The sequence below is a fragment of the Microcaecilia unicolor genome, chromosome 12, assembly GCF_901765095.1.
Source record: "Microcaecilia unicolor chromosome 12, aMicUni1.1, whole genome shotgun sequence".
In the NCBI taxonomy this organism is placed as follows: domain Eukaryota; kingdom Metazoa; phylum Chordata; class Amphibia; order Gymnophiona; family Siphonopidae; genus Microcaecilia; species Microcaecilia unicolor.
The window spans coordinates 106,806,550-106,827,846 of NC_044042.1; the positions used below are offsets into that span (position 1 = coordinate 106,806,550).

A 21,297-nucleotide genomic window follows, 5' to 3' on the forward strand; every position below is an offset into this window, starting at 1 on the left:
GATTCTTTGAGAGAGATTCCAATGCAACGAATGCTAGGCTAGAGAGATGGGGGGTGAGAGGAGAAAATTGCATCTGATTTAGAGGGATTAAGCTTGATCCTATCCAGTTTTGCAGAAATCGTGGGCATGGGGTGAGGAGAGTTGGGGGAGGGGTTCCAGAGGTGCAAGAATCTGTGTGTTGTCAGCATAGATGGAAAAAAAAAAGTGATTTCAAGGGGTTGGATTAATAGAGCAAACAGGGAGAAGAATCACTCCAAGGATGGCTCCCTGGTGTACCTCTGAGATGCATGGGTTAGGGTTTGCGGAAACAGAAGAGCAGCGAGCTAAGAAGGAGCTGTTGGTGAGGTGTGACTGAAACTAAGAAAGGTATGTGTAAATGCAGACAGACACTGAAGAGAGTGATTCGCCGGGTCAGAAGCGACTGAAAATTCAGACGAGACAAGAAGAGCATCCAGTACTTCAGAATTTGTATCTATCTCCTTAACCGGTCTTCGGAAAAATAACCTCATGGGATAAATCTTTGCTTTTGGGTGCTTTCTCTCATTTTTACAGCTGTATTCTGTATTAGAATCTTAATAGTGAGAGATGATATTGTAAAGTGGAAATAAGGAACATAATACAATTGAGCAGAGAAGATTAATGTGGTTGTTCACATTGTAGAACGCTTGAGGGTACCTGTGTTTGGAGAAATAGTGAGTTTAGTACTTCTGCATGTCTGGACTGGTTTGGAAGGAAGAAGAGGAGAGTGAAATTAGACCTTACCTGGTAATTTTCTTTCCTTGAGTTCCTCCAGACCAGTCCAGCAAGCCTCCATCCTGTCACTTTATAGATTTGATTAGTGTCCTAGCAGGGAAGGGTCAACCCCTGGTGAGATCTCTATATTAGTGTTGGAGTTCTTTTTCAGTCCCCAGGGATAAGGATGGGCTCATGTAATCATTATGTCCAGAGCCCTTTTGGTGGGGGAGCGACTTTGTCAGAGGACTGTACTGGAGCTTATATAGGGTGATGTCATCAAACCAGTTGGTCTCTGTCTCCATCTGCTGGTAAGTCGGTAAAGAAATATGGGCTCAAACCAGTGCTCAGGACACACCAAGCCAATGAGGATTTTAGACAATGCACAATGAATATGCAAGAGACAGATTTGCATACACTGCCACCATTGTATGGAAACCTTCCTTATGCATACTGATTGTGGGTATCCTGAAAACCTGACTAGCTTGATGTGTTCCAAGGACTGGATTGACAACCCCTGGCCTAGAGGGACTCTAGGAAAGAAAATTAACAGATACTCTAATTCAGGGGTCCTCAAATCCAGTCCTTGAGGTCCACAACCCAGCCTGGTTTTCAGGATTTCCACAATGAATATGTATTTGATCTGTTTGCATGCAGTGAAAGCAATGAATATTCACTGTGGAAATCCTGAAAACCAGACTGGGTTGTAGACTTGAAGGACTGGATATGGGGACTCCTGGTCTAATCTCTCCAGTCCTCCAAATTGGCTCCCTCCTACCCGGTCTGTTTGTTGCCCTCCCCAGGTGTCTGCTTCTGGAGCAGCTGTTCTGTGTTCTTCTGGTACAGTATAACTGGATGAGTCTGAGCCCCATAGTGCCCTAAATCCTCCGCCTTTCTTACAGTCTTGTGAGAATAGTCTAGGGTTTAGTTATCACATGGCTCAGAGTCAGACTGAGCCATACAGTGCCAGAAAAAAAAACCCCAATCAGCTGTCCCTGGAAGCGGAAGCAGCTGAAAAGCTGCAGAGAAGGTTAGGGAAGAGAGCCAGGGAGTTGCAGTTAGGGTCAGATGGGGCCGCCACTAACACCTAGGCCTTAAAATAAAAAAAACACTTTTTGAGAGCCTTGGTGGTCATGTGGCAGCCTATTGCATAGAACCTGTGTCCAGATAAGAATAAGTTAGGGATCCTTTTACAAAGGAGCGCTGAAAAATGGCTTGTAGTGTAGGTGAAGGTTTTGGGTACGCACAGAATCATTTTTCAGTGCACCTGTAAAAAAGCCCCTCCCCCCCCCCCCCCCCCCGAAAATGGACATGTGGGAAAATCAAAATTGCCATGCGTCCATTTTGGGTCTGAGACCTTACTGCCAGCCATAGACCTAGCGGTAATGACCTACGTGCATCAGATACCACTTGGCGTGCGTCTGCTACGCGCTCCAAAAAATAAAAATATATTTTTCAGATATGTGTATCGGCCGCGTGCCAAAAATGAAATTATCACAAGAGCCACACAGTAGTCAGGCGGTAAGTCCATTTTGGCGCACATTGGGCACGCGTAGGCACCTAAGCGGCTTAGTAAAAGGGGCCCTTAGTCATTGATAGTTTTATCAATCTGTAATCCATACATGGAATGTAACTGGGCAGTAGCTACTAACTAAAAACCTGGAGATAAAATTTGCCTTCATTACATACATTACATTACATTACATACATTATCTCCCACTCAACACTTTCCGGAACCTGATACAGTCTACTGTTATAACCCATGCCGACTACTGTAACAGTGTCTTTTTAGGATGCAAAACCCAAATACTGAAGAGACTCCAAACTGCCCAAAACACGGCTGCCAGACTTATTTTTGGCAAATCGAAATTCGAAAGTGCATCACCTCTTCGAGCAAAGCTTCACTGGCTCCCCATCAAAGAAAGAATACATTTTAAGATCAACAAAATGACCCACCAGATCATCCATGGCGAATCCCCTGGCTACATGAATGAATTGATCGACCTCCCTGCTAGAAACAGATCTAATTCTTCACGAACTTATCTTAACCTACACCTTCCCAATTGTAGAGGAATTAAGTACAAGACCTACTACGCATCCAGTTTCTCCTTTTTGGGCAGCCAGCTTTGGAATGCTCTACCCAGACCAATCCGATTAATAAACGATTTCTTGCCCTTTGGAAAAATGCTGAAAGCTCATCTCTTAAGCAAACTTACCCAAATGCCCCAACCTAATCTCGCCAACTTCCACCCCCAGTTCTGTTCTGACTTAAATACCAACCTCCCATCCTTCTCTTTCCATCTCTCCATAATTTTATCCCTCCTTACATGCGTGGGATAAGCATAAAGGAATCCTGTTCAGAAGGAATGTATCCTTGGGAGCTTAGCCAAGATTAGGTGGCAGAGCCGGTGGTGGGAGGAGGGGCTAGTGGTTGGGAGGCGGGGCTAGTGCTGGGCAGACTTATACGGTCTGTGCCAGAGCTGGTGGTGGGAGGCGGGACTGGTAGTTGGGAGGCGGGGATAATGCTGGGCAGACTTATACGGTCTGTGCCAGAGCTGGTGGTGGGAGGCGGGACTAGTGGTTGGGAGGCGGTATGGTGCTGGGCAGACTTATACGGTCTGTGCCAGAGCCGGTGGTGGGAGGCGGAGCTAGTGGTTGGGAGGCGAGGATAGTGCTGGGCAGACTTATACGGTCTGTGCCCTGAAGAGGACAGGTACAAATAAAAAGTAGCACATATGAATTTATCTTGTTGGGCAGACTGGATGGACCGTGCAGGTCTTTTTTCTGCCGTCATCTACTATGTTACTATCCTGTCTACCCTCTTTTATCCTAGTCATCTATTATCTAGCTCAACTTATCATACACTACTAAACTCAACTTTACATTGTTTTACTACTGTTTTATTAAAATTCTATTAACTTTGTATTTCAAATTACTATGTAAGCCGCGTTGAGCCTGCATTGTGTGGGAAAGCGCGGGGTACAAATGTAAGAATAATAATATATCGGTGAGCTATTTTTGCTTGATTACATTGAAAATACAGCTTTAACTGCATGAGGGAAGTGAGAAGAACGTTTGAAACGAGAAAAAACAAAAGGAAAATCTTACACAAAACTGACACATTTTGTCAGCGGACATCTCCCTCTCCTGTGTTCCTACAAAAACATCAAACAGAAAGGTGCACATGTCCACTGGTGATAGGAACTGTGAGGAAATACTTTTCCACCCGTAGGGCTGTAGTTGTCTGAAATCGTTGCTAGAAGAGGTGATGACAACCAAAGCGGTGACAGAATTCATGCGCTCTTGGAACATAGAGTAGGATCCGGTAAGAGCACTGGAACGACAGAAGAGGGTAAAGTCAATTAGTGGAGAAGGTCACAAAAATTACATTTCATGCAATCAACAAAACTGAAACGTGTGTCTTTTCAGTGCCTCCATAGCTCAAACACTTGCAGATGGATGCTTACTTTGCAATGTTTTCACAGAGAGAGTAGTGGATGCTTGGAATGCCCTCCCGCGGGAGGTGGTGGAAATGAAAACGGTAACAGAATTCAAACACGCGTGGGATAAACATAAATGAATCCTATTCAGAAGGAATGGATCCTAAGGAGCTTAGCCGAGATTGGGTGGCAGAGCCGGAGGCGGGATAGTGCTGGGCAGACTTATACGGTCTGTGCCCTGAAGAGGACAGGTACAAAGTAGGGTATACACAAAAAGTAGCACCTATGAGTTTGTCTTGTTGGGCAGACTGGATGGACCATGCAGGTCTTTTTCTGCCATCATTTACTATGTTACTATGTTATAGTAGAGGTGTATTTTCAGTGCGCTTAGACTTAGAGTTATGCGGTGGGGCATTTTCAATAGGACATCTAAGTCGGGCTTTGGATTTTTGTGATAAACATTCCATATCCGAATAGCCAATGTAACCATTTTCAAAAAAAGAAAAATGTATCTTTTTTTCTTTTTTTTTTTTTTCAAAAATACCATTTCGAACAAGGTGCGTTATCTTTTTAGGCTGTTAAAAAAAAAAAATCAAACCCACAGAAGTTAAAAACGCACAAAATAAGCCATTGGAATGTAGATGGGACCATCATTTTTAGCAGATTGGTTTCTCCCTTATCTTGTCTACTGAACCTTCCAAAACTCACTTCCCCCAACTGTACCCCACTACAATAGCGCTTATGATGAAGGGGGGACCTATATGCAGGTACAGTGGGTTTTTAGTGAAGTTTGGAGGGCTCACAGTTTCCACCACAAGTGTAACTGCACTCACCACTAGTCTATTCCAGGGACCTGGCTATAACATCTGAGGCTGTCATTTTTTTTTGGGGGGGGGGGGGGGGGGGGGGTCAGTGACCTCTGGGGGGGGGGAGTAAGATGGGTCATCACTGAATTCCTCCAGTGGTTATCTGGTCATTTAGGGCATCTTTTTGTATCTTATTCATTGGAAAAACAGGTCTAGACCAGTCCGTTGAAGTTCTCGCCCTTGATGTTTGGTTTTGTTCCAGTACGGCTGTAAAATGTCCCAAGTGTTAGGTATGCTCTAATCCAGCCCTCAAAATGCCCCAGACACATCCCCTTGTCAGACGAAATGCATAGATAAACATCTACTAAATAGTTCTTGAAAATACCGATTTGGATGTTTTGAGAAGAAATTCGTTCAAATGCTGCTTTGACGCCTTTGAACGTTCTTCTCTTTTGAAAATGAGCCCCATAGTCAATGGGGAAGAAAAAGACCTTAGAAAGATGCGAACAATAAGAAAGCCAATAGGATTACTTCACTTTTTCTCAATCTTCGGTCAAAACTCTATAACTCAATCCATGTGCACGTAACTTCAAGAACCACAAATCCAAAGGTTGCCAAAATGTGATACTTAGCTTTGAGCTTAGCTATTTGAGGCAGTAGGAAGTATGAAAGGAAGGTCACTATTCGTAAACAGCGTAGGATTTCCAACCTTGAGTCCATAACACGTAACTGGCTTCCACAATTTATAGTCATAACTTCCTTTTCTGGCACCCTCTAGAGAGTCCTAACAGTTACTGTCTGTGTGCATTTTTGTAGGGCGCCACAATAAGACGGGATGAGCACTCAGGCGCTGTGATTGTGGCCAGAATCATGTGTGGCGGTGCTGCAGACCGTAGTGGTAAGTGTCGTCGAATGCTCCCCCCAAGCACAATGCAGCACTTATAACAGTTATGCTTCTAGCGCGTGCAGATGCGGGTGGTGTGGGCTTCTGAGCTCCGTCAGGCTGAAGAAGGGGGGAGGTGTTATGATCTTTAGACATAATGGAGTGGAGAAGTAGCCTAGCACTGGGCTGTCACCAAACAAAATCCCGTTGTTAATCCTTGTGATCCTGGGCAAGTCTCTTAACTCTCTGTTGCCTCAGGGACAGGAAAGTACCTGGTGTACCTAAATGTAACTCGCCTTGAGTAGCTACTGATAAGAGGTATGAGCTACATCTAAAAATACAGTTTGATCCTCCAGCATACTGGCACTGGAGAAACCAATTGCACCAGCTGGCATCTTGGGAGGCTGGAGAATCCCGGCTCTCAAAGAACAAGAGAGTCACGTTTTTGGCTGTCTGGGGTCCTTATCTGCGAAGTCTAAGCCATAGAGGTCGAAGTTTGCTCTTAAATGCATGGTGAATCCATGGATTATTACTGAATAGATCTCCAGGTCTGGGGGGGGGGGGGAGGGAGGGAGCGGGGTAGAGGAGGGGGTTGGGGGAGGGTGGGGATAGGATAAGTACATCCTGATGGGAGTAAATAAATAACAATGCTGTATTAAAAAACTCAAAAATGATACATGTTCATTGACCAATGGTTGTATAATTAGATTGAGGTTTGATGAATGTTATATGCAGAGCCTTGTATGTCAACGTTTATGTTACTGCAATTTCAATAAAAAAACGTTTAAACATAAAAATACAGTTTGGTGGGCGGAAAAGACCTCACTGAGCTGTACAGGTTCACATCTCTTGTACTTACGAGGGCTCAGGGAAGGCAGGGAATCCTGCAGTGACCCTTCATTCGCTTATGAGTCACGTCAAGGTAGGGCCCACCAGTCTTTGAGTTTCCCATAATTGTCACAATGTTTATTCCAAAATCCGTCAACGGGGAGAGTAAAATTTTGGGTAACTTCAATTTCCAGGGGCTAAAAAGAGAAATAGAAAACTTTAAAGCTTTTTTTTCATGTATAAAATGGACCGTCCCTGCCCCCTCTCAGCATTCAGTATGGAAAGAGGAGGCAGTTTGAGGCAAGGGCTGCGAGTATCTGAGAATAGAGGAACAGGAGGTGGGTGTGTGGAGAATGGGGACATGGGGAGGTGGAGTAAGAAGTGGGAGAGCATTGAGGTAAAGGACAAGGGCTTGGGGGAGGGGAAGTTGGGCCATAGAGGATAACCTTTAGATCAGCACAGTAGGGCTCCGATTATCCGGACTATCCTCTGCAGGGGGTGGTCCGGATAATAATAAATCTGGATAATGAGACATTCTTTCTTCAAAAGAGAATATACTGTGAGAGTTACACGTTGAGCATTATTTTTTGTTTTCAATTATAAACAGGAAAAAATATCAAGCTATTTGTGATTTTATAACATTTCTTTTACTGTTTATCAGGCATAATGTGATAACTATGATACAGAGATTATGATAAAAAATGGAAAACATAAGGAGCAGAAACAGTCTAGATAATCGGAGTTTGGATAATTGGCGTTCTACTGTATTTCCCAAACTTTTATCCAGCATGACCCCCATTTTAGCACTTGAAAATTCACCCAGACCTGCACTTTTCCCCTCCGCTTATCCAAAGCAGGAAGGCAGAGGCAGCAGAAGCAACCGTCAGTACAGGGTCCTCGATATCATTTTATGCTTCCAGATTCCAGTACTCTGTAGAGATTTTCAGTCTAAGCCCACACAGGGGGAGGGGGCGAAGCCTGTGACTGCCACTACCGGGCACTGGTAATGATGGAGGTCCTGTTTTTGTGACTCTGAACCACTGGTTATGTCATGTCAGCCTGTAACGTGTTTTCTCTGCCTTGTTTTCCTTCAGGTCTCGTGCATGTTGGAGATGAGTTACGAGAAGTGAATGGTGTGGCAGTGCTTCATAAACGACCGGACGAGATTAGCCAGATTTTGGTCTGCACCTTGATTTTTCAGAGAATGTGGTGTTTTAAACCAAGGCAGCATGTGCTGCATTTTGGCTTTAGAGGGATGCATTTTAGACTAGCACAAAAAGACCGAGTTTCTCGACTAGGAAGAAGCTTGACGTGTTTGAAGCCAAGGCATAAAAGAACCATTAAAAGAGAAGGGTGAAAGTTGAAGGGTCACACCGGAGGTCATATTGGAGAAAATGATGATACTGGGTTTTGAATGTGGTCTGTCAGGTTTTTACATTAGAAAACTTGATCATTAAACTTTACTGTTAGAAACATACAATATATACATAGATAATATAGATCATGGGTTCTCTCAACCCAGTCCTTGGAAGATATAGTGGAATTAGAAAAGGTGCACAGAAGGGTGACGAAAATGATAAAGGGGATGGGACGACTTCCCTATGAGGAAAGGCTAAAGCGACTAGGGCTCTTCAGCTTGGAGAAAAGGCAGCTGAGGGGAGATATGATAGAGGTATATAAAATAATGAGTGGAGTGGAACGGGTAGACGTGAAGCGTCTATTTACGCTTTCCAAAAATACTAGGACTAGGGGGCATGCGATGAAGCTACAAAGTAGTCAATTTAATATGAATCGGAGAAAATGTTTCTTCACTCAACATGTAATTAAACTCTGGAATTCGTTGCCAGAGAATGTGATAAAGGCGGTTAGCTTAGTGGGGTTTAAAAAGGTCTGGATGGCTTCCTAAAAGAAAAGTCCGTAGACCATTATTAAATTGACGGGGAAAATCCTGCTTATTGCTGGGATAAGCAGCATAAAATGATTTGTACTTTTTTGGGATCTTGCCAGGTATTTGTGACCTGGATTGGCCACTGTTGGAAACAGGATGCTGGGCTTGATGGACCTTTGGCCTGTCCCAGTGTGGCAATACTTATGTACCTAGCCAGTCAGGTTTTCAGAATACCCACAATGAATATACACGAGAGAGATTTGCATAAAATGGAGAACTGGGTTGAGAACCTTTGATATAGACATTTGTCTGTGTGATTTTTATCCCTGTGGGACTTGGGGATTACTCCCTACTTCTGTTATGAGGTAAGGTGGTGATTTAAAGCAAACAAATCTGCTTTTTTATTCTCGCCTCACGTCCACAAGTTGCAAACGCACAGCGTGATGTAATACACGATAGTGCTACAGTTTCTGCACAGGAGGCCTGAATAATTTTACCCAGTATCAGGTTTAGAATTCTGTCTGAGATGAAGGCACATTAACATTTTTGAAAGGCTGGAAAAACAAAATGATTTCAAACTTGTAGCAGGTTCCTGGAAAATCGGCCTCTATTTATTAGAACTCAGTGCCATGTTAATTACCAGTAATAAGAAATATGAATTTTGCCTGAATCTGTTCATGCAAAATACTTGCCTGCTTTACATAATTAGCTATGTTGGAGACACGTTGAAGAGAGAAACTAGTTTACGTAATTAAAGAGAATCAATTTACATATATGGATTGTTTGTTCATCAGCTACAGGGGACGTGATGGGCTGGTGTGGTTTTTTTTTTGTCTGTCTTGCTTGCTTGTGTTTCAGGCGCAGTCGCAGGGTTCCATTACGTTAAAAATAATCCCAGCGGTGAAAGAGGAAGATCATTTACAGGAGAGTAAGGTAAGAGGCAAGCCAAAAAAAAGAAACCCCCAATCTTTATGATGGTGATTCTCATCTTGTTTAAGGAGGTTTCATGACCTCCGTGGGTTTCAAATGTATGCTAAATCCTGATGGTAACCCACAGCCAGACTCAGAAAACTGACTTTCCCAAGTAATGCCTTTATATTTGTAAAAAAACATAGTAGATGACAGCAGAAAAAGACCTGCATGGTCCATCCAGTCTGCCCAACAAGACAACTCATGTGTGCTACTTTTTGTGTATACCCTACTTTGATTTGTACCTGTGCTCTTCAGGGCACAGACCGTCTGTCCAGCACTATCCCCGCCTCCCAACCACCAGCCCCGCCTCTGCCATCCAATCTCCGCTAAGCTCCTGAGGGATCCCTTCCTTCCAAACAGGATTCCATTATGTTTATCCCACGCATGTTTGAATTCCGTTACTGTTTTCATCTCCACCACCTCCCATGGGAGGGCGTTTCAAATATCCACCACTCTCTCCGTGAAAAAACACTTCCTGACATTTTTCTTGAGTCTGCCCCCCTTCAATCTCATTTTACGTCCTCTAGTTCTACCGTTTTCCCATCTCCGGAAAAGGTTCGTTTGCGGATTAATACCTTTCAAATATTTGAACATCTGTATCATGTCACCCCTGTTTCTCCTTTCCTCCAAGGTGTACATGTTCAGGTCAGCAAGTCTCTCGTACAGTTTGCAACGCAAATCCCATACCATTTTTGTAGCTTTTCTTTGCACCGCTTCCAGTCTTTTTACATCTTTAGCAAGATACGGCCTCCAAAACTGAACACAATACTCCAAGTGGGGCCTCACCAACAACTTGTAGAGGGGCATCAACACTTCCTTTCTTCTGCTGGTTATGCCCCCTCTCTACGCAGCTTAGCATCCTTCTAGCCACGGCCGTCGCCTTGTCACATTGTTTCTTCACCTTCAGATCCTCTGACACCAACACCCCAAGGTCTCTCTCCTTAGTTGAGCTTACTAATCTCTCCCCTCCTATCTGGTATCTCTCTTTTGAGTTTCTGCACCCCAAGTGCATCACTCAACACTTCTCGGCATTAAATTTTAACTTTCTAATGTTCCAGAAACCAAAATACAAATGTGTTTAAGAAAAACCAGTGATATGCAAAACTAATCACACTTTAATAAAATATATAAATGTAAATTAGATATTAAAATTATATATAGTGAATTGTGCTCAGTTTTTTTGGTGCTTTGCATCGACCCGAAGGCTGCAGATATATAAAAACACCATTCCAGCAACATTTTAACTGCCAGACCCTCGACCATTCTTATAACGTTCGGAGATCCCTTCTCATCGTTTCTACTCCCTCCAGGGTGTCCACTTTATTGGCTATTTTCGTGTCATCCGCAAAAATGCACTTCAGCAATATCTCCCACAAATATATTAAACAGAATAGGCCCCAGCACCTACCCCTCAGAAACTCCACTGCTCACCTTCCTTTCCTCCGAGCGGATTCCATTTACCACCACCCTCTGTCACCTGTCGGTCAACCAGTTTCTTCTCCAGTTCACCACTTTCGGTCCTAAGTTTAACCCTTTCAGCTTATTTACGAGTCTTCTGTGGGGGACCGTATCAAAGGCTTTGCTGAAGTCCAAGTAGATTACATCTAGCGCACGGCCTTCATCCAGTTTTTTGGTCACCCAGTCAAAGAAGTCAATAAGATTCGTTTGGCAGGATTTTCCTTTGGTAAAGCCATGTTGCCTCGGGTCCTGTATTTATTTATTTATTTATTTATTGCATTTGTATCCCACATTTTCCCACCTCTTTGCAGGCTCAATGTGGCTTACAATACATCCTGGATAGTGGAAATAAGAAGAGAATAGACATTTGTTATTACAGAAGGATTTTGGGTTACATGGTAATGGAATACATGATAGTAATATAACAGAAGGCATTATTAAACATTTCTGGGTATATGTGGGGAGTTTCAGATGTGTTGATCTTTGTGGTATATCTTGTCAAAGAGATGGGTCTTCAGTGGTTTGCGGAAGTTGGTCAGTTCATAGCTCGCTTTTAGGTTGCGTGGCAACGCGTAACCCGTCAGCTTCTAGAAAGTTAACTATCCAAATCTTTAAGAGGTCCTGCCAGGACCTCTCTGAGCTCCTTCAGTATCCTGGGATGTATTCCATCCGGCCCCATAGCTTTGTCCACCTTCAGATTCTCCAGCTGTTTATAAACTCTTTCTTCCGTAAACGGCGCAGTATCCACTCCATTCCCAGACGTTCCCTCGGCAGCCAACCGCAGTCCTTCTCCAGGATTTTCCTCTGTGAACACCGAAGAGAAATAATTGTTTAGCACGTTCGCTTTATCTTCATCACTCTCCACATAGCCATTCATTATCTTTCAGTCTCGAAATTCCATTCCTTTCTCCAATATATCTGAAAAAGGTCTTGTCACCTCTCTTTACATCTTTAGCCATTTTTTTCTTCCACTCGTGCTTTCGCTAGCCGCATTTCCCTCTTCACTTCTTTGAGTTTAATCCGATAATCTTTTCCGTGATCCTCTCATTGCGTTCTTTTGTATTTCTTGAACAAAGCCTCTTTTGCTCTTATTTTTTCAGCTACTTGTTTGGAGAACCGTATAGGCTTCCTGTTTATCTTGGTTTTGTTTACTTTCCTCACAAAAAGATCAGTCGCCATATTTATAGCAGCCTTTAGCTTAGACCAGTGTTTTTCCACTTCTCCTATGCCTTCCCAAGCCAATAGCTCCTTCTTCAGGTATTCCCCCATTTTATCAAAATCAGTACATCTGAAATCCAGTACTTTGAGTTTTGTATGTCCGCACTCTGCCTTCTTCCTTATATCAAACTATACAGTGTGATGATCACTATTACATAGGTGGGCACCCACCCGGATATTGGAAACACTACCTCCATTCATGAGCACTAGATCCAGCATTGACCCTTCCCTCGTGGGTTCCGTCACCATTTGTCTGAGCAAGGCATTTTGACAGGCATCCACAATCTCCCTACTTCTTTCCGATTCCGCAGACAGGACATTCCAAACCACATCAGACAAGTTGAAATCTCCTAACAGTAGCACCTCCCCTTTCATACCAATCTTTTGAATATCTTCTATTAGATCCTTGTCTAACTTCTCCGTTTGCGCAGGAGGTCTGTAGATAACCCCCGTGTAGATACAGATTCCATCTTCTCTTTCCAGGACGATCCATAAAACTTCTTCCTTTCCCCAGGTTCCCCGCATTTCAGCTGCTCTGATATTGTGTCTCACATACAGAGCCGCTCCTCCACCTCTTCGGCCCTCTCTTATCTTTCCTAAAAATATTATAGCCCGGTACGGTCGCATCCCATTCATGAGAATCGTTGAACCACATCTCTGTAATAGGAGGAAATATTTTTTCACTCAAAGAATAGGTAAGCTGTGAAACTCACTGCCAGAGGATGTCATAACAGCTGTCAGCGTATCTAGACTTAAAGGTTTGGACAAGTTCCTGGAGGAAGAGTCCATAGTCTGTTATTGAGATGGACATGGGGGAAGCCTGGGATTGGTAGCATGGAATGTTACTACTATTTGGTTTTCTGTCAAGTACTTGTGACATGGATTGGCCACTGTTGGAAGCAGGATACTGGGCTAGATGGATCATAAATATGGCTATTCTTATGTACAGGAGCAAGAGATAAATGGGAGGGTGGAAGGGCATGAAAGTATTAGTATCAAAATGATCAAAGGAGGTGCCGCACTTGGTCCTGGGCAAGGATGGGAAAACACTGCTGCTACCAGGATGGCACCTACCAGCCAGCGGCACCAAGGTACACGGACCAGAATGTGACATGACCATCCATACCTTGCATTTTGACCAGGTTGGCACAGCTGCCTCTGAATTTTATAGTGTAAAAATAATTTGGACAAATTCTTTGCGAAAAAAATCAATAAACAATTATCAGCTAGGTGCTCATCTCTGGCAGTGGGGAATCCAAAATATAAAACCTTCAAAAACCCCACTATAAATATGCTGCAGATGTAATCTAGTACTATCGCAAAGCTCAAATATGTTGTAGTAAATCGTATACACAAATTATCACAAAATGATTTATGGAAAATAAGTCAGTATCAATTAAATTCAGAAATCGAGAGGAGGCTAAGAACTTCAGACTTCTTATTCTGTTAGGGTGACAAAGGTCCTACATACATTTCAGAACATCACTGGTCAGAGCAAGCTTTCTCCTTTTTAAACAAGAAACATCCAGAATTCAAGACGAAATTAGCGCGCAAAGGCAAGGGTCTGTGTGGTAATGAACTGAACCACACCAGAGAACAGGAGGAGTGGCCTAGTGGTTAGGGTGGTGGACTTTGATCCTGAGGAACTGAGTTCAATTCCCACTTCAGGCACAGGCAGCTCCTTGTGACTCTGGGCAAGTCACTTAACCCTCCATTGCCCCATGAAAGCCGCATTGAGCCTGCCATGAGTGGGAAAGCGCGGGGTACAAATGTAACAAAAATAAAATAGATACTATTGGAGATTCTACATGGAATGTTGCTGCTATTGGAGATTCTATATGGAATGTTCCTACTATTGGAGATTCTACATGGAATGTTGCTACTATTGGAGGTTCTACATGGAATGTTGCTATTCCACTAGCAACATTCCATGTAGAAGGCTGCGCAGGCTTCTGTTTCTGTGAGTCTGACGTCCTGCACGTACATGCAGGACGTCAGACTCACAGAAGCAGAAGCCTGCGCGGCCACATTGGTGATCTGCAAGGGCCGACTTCTACATGGAATGTTGCTAGTGGAATAGCAACATTCCATGTAGAATCTCAAATAGTAGCAACAGTGGAGGAGTGGCCTAGTGGTTAGGTGGCGGACTTTGGTCTTGGGGAACTGAGGAACTGAGTTTGATTCCCACTTCAGGCACAGGCAGCTCCTTGTGACTCTGGGCAAGTCACTTTAACCCTCCATTGCCCCATGTAAGCCACATTGAGCCTGCCATGAGTGGGAAAGCACAGGGCACAAATGTAACAAAAATAAAATAGATACTATTGGAGATTCTACATGGAATATTGCTACTATTGGAGATTCTACATGCAGGACGTCAGACTCGCAGAAGCAGAAGCCTGCGCGGCCACATTGGTGATCTGCAAGGGCCGACTTCTACATGGAATGTTGCTAGTGGAATAGCAACATTCCATGTAGAATCTCCAATAGTAGCAACAGTGGAGGAGTGGCCTAGTGGTTAGGGTGGTGGACTTCGGTCCTGGGGAACTGAGGAACTGAGTTGGATTCCCACTTCAGGCACAGGCAGCTCCTTGTGACTCTGGGCAAGTCACTTTAACCCTCCATTGCCCCGTGTAAGCCGCATTGAGCCTGCCATGAGTGGGAAAGCGCAGGGTACAAATGTAACAAAAATAAAATAGATACTATTGGAGATTCTACATGGAATGTTGCTGCTATTGGAGATTCTATATGGAATGTTCCTACTATTGGAGATTCTACATGGAATGTTGCTACTATTGGAGGTTCTACATGGAATGTTGCTATTCCACTAGCAACATTCCATGTAGAAGGCTGCGCAGGCTTCTGTTTCTGTGAGTCTGACGTCCTGCACGTACATGCAGGACGTCAGACTCACAGAAGCAGAAGCCTGCGCGGCCACATTGGTGATCTGCAAGGGCCGACTTCTACATGGAATGTTGCTAGTGGAATAGCAACATTCCATGTAGAATCTCAAATAGTAGCAACAGTGGAGGAGTGGCCTAGTGGTTAGGTGGCGGACTTTGGTCCTGGGGAACTGAGGAACTGAGTTTGATTCCCACTTCAGGCACAGGCAGCTCCTTGTGACTCTGGGCAAGTCACTTAACCCTCCATTGCCCCATGTAAGCTGCATTGGGCCTGCCATGAGTGGGAAAGTGCAGGGTACAAATGTAACAAAAATAAAATAGATACTATTGGAGATTCTACATGGAATGTTGCTACTATTGGAGATTCTGTTGCTACTCTTTGAGATTCTACATGGAATGTTGCTACTATTGGAGATTCTACATGGAATGTTGCTATTCCACTAGCAACATTCCATGTAGAAGGCTGCGCAGGCTTCTGTTTCTGTGAGTCTGACGTCCTGCACGTATGTGCAGGACGTCAGACTCACAGAAGCAGAAGCCTGCGCGGCCACATTGGTGATCTGCAAGGGCCGACTTCTACATGGAATGTTGCTAGTGGAATAGCAACATTCCATGTAGAATCTCAAATAGTAGCAACAGTGGAGGAGTGGCCTAGTGGTTAGGTGGCGGACTTTGGTCTTGGGGAACTGAGGAACTGAGTTTGATTCCCACTTCAGGCACAGGCAGCTCCTTGTGACTCTGGGCAAGTCACTTTAACCCTCCATTGCCCCATGTAAGCCACATTGAGCCTGCCATGAGTGGGAAAGCACAGGGCACAAATGTAACAAAAATAAAATAGATACTATTGGAGATTCTACATGGAATATTGCTACTATTGGAGATTCTACATGCAGGACGTCAGACTCACAGAAGCAGAAGCCTGCGCGGCCATATTGGTGATCTGCAAGGGCCGACTTTTACATGGAATGTTGCTAGTGGAATAGCAACATTCCATGTAGAATCTCCAATAGTAGCAACAGTGGAGGAGTGGCCTAGTGGTTAGGGTGGTGGACTTTGGTCCTGAGGAACTGAGTTTGATTCCCACTTCAGGCACAGGCAGCTCCTTGTGACTCTGGGCAAGTCACTTAACCCTCCATTGCCCCATGTAAGCCGCATTGAGCCTGCCATGAGTGGGAAAGCGCGGGGTACAAATGTAACAAAAATAAAATAGATACTATTGGAGATTCTACATGGAATGTTGCTACTATTGGAGATTCTATGTGGAATGTTGCTATTCCACTAGCAACATTCCATGTAGAAGGCTGCGCAGGCTTCCGTTTCTGTGGAATACTATTGGAGATTCTAGATGGAATGTTGCTACTATTGGAGATTCTACGTGGAATGTTGCTACTATTGGAGATTCTACATGGAATGTTGCTAGTGGAATAGCAACATTCCATGTAGAATCTCAAATAGTAGCAACAGTGGAGGAGTGGCCTATTGGTTAGGGTGGTGGACTTTGGTCCTGGGGAACTGAGTTCGATTCCCGGCACAGGCAGCTCCTTGTGACTCTGGGCAAGTCACTTAACCCTCCATTGCCCCATGTAAGCCGCATTGAGCCTGCCATGAGTGGGAAAGCGCAGGGTACAAATGTAACAAAAATAAATAAAATAACTATATTTAGGTTTTGCAAGAGTGCTAGATTGTTTGCTGCATATGTATAGGAGGTATTTTGAGTTGCTTGAGGAAGCCCTCATAATACGACCCCTGATGCAGGCGTTTATCCGAAACGCGGGCTGTATCGGGTCCAGTAATAAAATCTGTTCCCTCCGATCTGAGGCTCCGTCTCTTGTTCTCATCTGGGATGCTACACTGCATTTCTGCTGACCCAGCATAGCACATCTTAAGCTCCTGTAATTGAAAACTGCAGAAATGTCCTTTAAATAAAATGATTAGTCTTTCAAGGAGTAATTGAAAGCATCAAAGCCAAGCCCCTGCATACCAGCTGCAGAAAGATGCCAGATCTCTCTAGTTGTTTTATTACCATCAGTAGAAGACTTTTTATTTTCCTTTTCCTGATTGCACTCAATTTTGAAATTAAAAAAAAAAAAGATATACACACATATATCAGTGTTGTCATCGGTAGTCCACTTTTCAGAAATTAATTTGGCTTGGGAGACGTAAACACTGGGCTCCACAGTTTCCTGCTTATGGAGCGTCTTTCCCTGCAGGTGTCAAATAAGAAAACCCGCTTTCTCAAAGCCCCCCCTTTTCTGCTCAGCTGAATTTGCAGCACACAATCGTGCCTGCTTTCCCAGCTCACGTATTCCCCAGGAGTCACACGAATCCTTTTCTTTTTTCTTCTCCTGTGGGTTTTGTACAACTGTGAAGAGAGTTGAGGTGCAAAAGGGAGGAATAATATCATTAGGCAAGGTTTCCCGTTACGGTAAACAGCAGTTGTTTCTTAAGAGCAGTCTGAAAAGAAACAGGAGTTCTGCATGAGTGAAATTGTGGTTTTCAATGTGTTTTCCCCCTTTAATTAGAAAGTGTATCTCAGCTGTAAAGTTACATGTGGTGGAAATAAATTGAATTCATTTCCATCCTTTTTGTCACCCTAGTTTTAGGAGCTGACCAGACCGTGGTGCTGAAATGTTAAGCCGTGCTGATTTTAGAGCTGCTTGGGAACGGGGTTAGTGGGAATCCTGCAGTTCCTGTGGGAATTCTATGGGGATCTCCTCCAGGTCCATGGGACTCCTTCAGGGATGCCCTCCATGTCCGTGGGGATGGATGCAGCTCCTGCAGGGTCCCCATGGAAATGTAGTGCCAGGCCAGCCTACCTATCCTTTCCTTGTGTTTCTAAGGGGTCCTTTTACTACGGTGCGCTGAAATGGCCTGCGGTAGCGTAGGCATGTGTTGTGCTCATGTGCAGATCCATTTTTCAGCGCACCTGCAAAAGATGCCTTTTAAAAAATTTTGCCGAAAATGGATGTGTGGCAAAATAAAAATTGGCGCGTGTCCATTTTGGATCTGAGCCCTTACCGCCAACCATTGACTTAGTGGAAAGGTGTCCTGCATTAGCCGGGTGCTAATGAGCTACATGCATCAAATGCCACTTGGCGCGCATAGTGGACGCGTGCCAGAAAGTAAAAATTATTTTTCAGACATGCGTATTGGACGTGCACCAAAAATGAAATTACCGCATGAGCCACACAGTAGCCAGGTGGTAACTCCAAGTTGGCGCGTGTTGGGCCCCTAAGCTAGCTCAGTAATTATCACTAAATAAAAAGATTGGATACGGTCAATAAAATTGAAATCCCCGTAAGCACTGAGAGGGAAAATTATTATCGCCACTTCAAAGGGTGGCATTAGGGGCTCCACCATGGCCACGCGGTAAGAGATATCACTTCATGGCCATTTTTATTCGGCTTATACTGGCTGTGGAAAGAAAACGGCTCTGACGTGCGGGAAAACGCCCCTTGCCACTAGCGCAGGGCCCTTTTTCCCGCAGCTTGGTAAAAGGACCACTTAGTAAGATACAGATTATAATACATACAGTTGATTATAATCATGTTCCATCAAGCTATAACTTGTAATTTCTTGCAGTTTTCAATAACCTGCTCCCCCAGAAAGGGATACAAACCCACCAATGACGATGGTCTTTTCCTTAAGGTACACATGAGGGCGCTGTTTGACTTTGACCCCACGGAGGACAGAGCTATCCCTTGCCAGGAGGCAGGGCTTCCCTTCCGGAGAGGACACGTGCTGGAGGTCGTGAGCCAAGATGACGCCACCTGGTGGCAGGCGAAGCGCATAGGAGACACCAACCTCAGAGCAGGGCTCATTCCGTCAAAAGAGTTTCAAGAGAGGTATGTGAGAACCATTATTTTAGTAGTAGATGAGTCTTGGACTGAAATAGGAGTCCTCCAGAGAACTTCTCTTGCAAATCCTCAGGATACACCGAGCTCAATATTCTGACTCTGTATTTATGAACATTCCTTATCCCATATCCCTCAAGCATGCAGTTCGTTCCAAGAGCTGTAGAAACTGAGGCTTTTTAAACAAATGTTTCTGAAGGAGAAAAAATTTGAGGAGTGGGTGGGAAGAATTATCGTCTTCAACTGAGACGTGTTACATTACAGGATGGGTCTCATCCAGAGATAGGGTGATCCAGGGATTTGGGGGAGGGATGTTATACCGTTTAAGTCAAGGAGGTTACCCTGGTTTTGGAACTCAAACATTAGAGTGATTCGTACGGATTAATGGATATCATTCTGTAATTACCAGCCTTCAGATAACTTCCTCTACCCTCCCACAAGAAAAGTCACAGGGGAAACATGCAGGTAAAATGTTTTGGCCAAACCACCATCTTGTTGTTTGGTTTGGCACATTTAGACAGCAAATATTAAAAGGGGTCTTTTACAAGGCGACGTTAAACCCAATGTGGGCTTACCACGCACTATTCCGGAGCTACCACTGGCCCAATGTGGCCGTCGGCGGTAGTTCAGGCTGGAGCGAGCTCCGTTTCTGGAAATTGTTTTCCCCTAGCGTGGCACTAACCTGGTGGTAGTCGGGCATTGCCTGGTTACCGCGGGAGCCCTTACTGGCACTGCCACCTCAATGGGTGGGCGTAAGTGCTCCCCGCCACATGGCAATGTGGTAACAGTTATCTTACAGTGTGTGGACATTTTTTTGGGGGGGGAGGGGGGGGCATTTTACTGGCTGTGGTAAAAAGGGCCCTGGCATACGGGAAAAATGTCCCCCATTGCTACCACAGGGCCCTTTTCCTGCAGGACCCCAAAATGAGGACAGTGGTTCGAACTATAAACTAATCTTATAATACCATCGTAATACTATCTACTATAATAAAAACGCACCCTCAACGTTCTGAGGACACATGTCACTGCAGGCACTCGCACACCGGTTCGTAAGTTCATGGTGGTGAAGCCAGAACACTCACCTTGTCTGCATGCCCCGCCCTCGCGTCACAAGTGATGACGTCGAGGGCGGAACACGAAAACAAGGCAAATCAACGCACGGGGAGCCTACTCCTCCCCTTCCAACAAATCCCAGCTGCAAACGACGACGTGCCCATCACCCCGGCCCCTTTCACCACATCGCCCCGCCCCTTTCAAGGTACCGGCCCACCCCCGGTACCACACTCTTCCCCTCATCACCTTCCCTCCACCCTGTCACTTCCCATCCCCTTACGCCACTATCCCTGGTGGTCTAGCGGTACCTGTTCGCTCGGGCAGGAACGAAGGAACCCCCGCTTTCCTGCCCGGAGCGCTGCTGCTACCTGCCCGGCTGCATCGTGTCTGAGTCCGGCTCTCGGCGAATCAAAATGGCCGCCGAGAGTTGAAGCTGCCTCGCGAGACTTCAACTCTTGGCGGCCATTTTGAAACGCCGAGAGCCGTACTCCCGCACGATGCAGCACCGCTACAGGCAGGAAAGAGGGGGCTCTTTCTTTCCTGCCCCGACCGAACAGGTACCTCTAGACCACCAGGGAGACAAGCGTAAGGGGAGGGGAAGGGAGTCCGGTGCCGGCTAGGGCCCGTTTCATCAGCGGCAGAAACGGGCCTTTTTTACTAGTAATACATATTTACATTTCCTTGGCAGTTCATAAACCTAACACCACTCAAAATATTTTTCTTCCTTAAGAGCCTCAGAAAATTCAGGTAGCTTTACAAAAACTGTCTTGTTTTCTCCCTACTTTTCAATCATTGGCTTAAAAAAACCTCTCTTTTAGACAGCAGTCACACAAAGGTCTCTGCTTGAATCAGCTTTTTCTGTGGCATCTCGTTTCTCCTGTTAAGAAATTGAATCTTTTGGGTAAAAAGGTATACCCTGTGCATGCCAGCTGTCTTTCTGTATAGTGGTTGTGATGGTGATGAGGGATATTTTAGCTAAATGTTTTATGTACAGAAACCAAACCTTAAGGTCAAAACGCGCGGGGCGGGCTGCATCGCAAACGGAAGTCCACGATTGGGCTGGGGAGTCTTAGCCTCCCCAAGCCTCTTATACGGGGCGCCTATGTGGAATGCCCTCCCACGGGAGGTGGTGGAGATGAAAACAGTAACGGAATTCAAACATGCGTGGGATAAACATAAAGGAATCCTGTTCAGAAGGAATGGATCCTCAGAAGCTTAGCGGAGATTGGGTGGCAGAGCCGATGGTGGGAGGCGGGTCTGGTGGT

At 44.8% G+C, this 21,297-nt stretch overlaps 1 protein-coding gene across 2 annotated transcripts in view; it reads left to right on the top strand.

Moving 5' to 3' along the window:
* The window catches only part of MPP3 (membrane palmitoylated protein 3), a 178,200-nt gene that overhangs the window by 72,500 nt on the left and 84,403 nt on the right, over positions 1–21,297 (top strand). For both annotated transcript variants that reach the window (XM_030221016.1, XM_030221015.1), the window contains exons 7-10: positions 5,795–5,876; positions 7,784–7,869; positions 9,436–9,510; positions 18,774–18,970. In XM_030221016.1, coding sequence (XP_030076876.1) covers positions 5,795–5,876; positions 7,784–7,869; positions 9,436–9,510; positions 18,774–18,970 — 440 coding nt within the window. The remainder of the gene's footprint in view (positions 1–5,794; positions 5,877–7,783; positions 7,870–9,435; positions 9,511–18,773; positions 18,971–21,297) is intronic.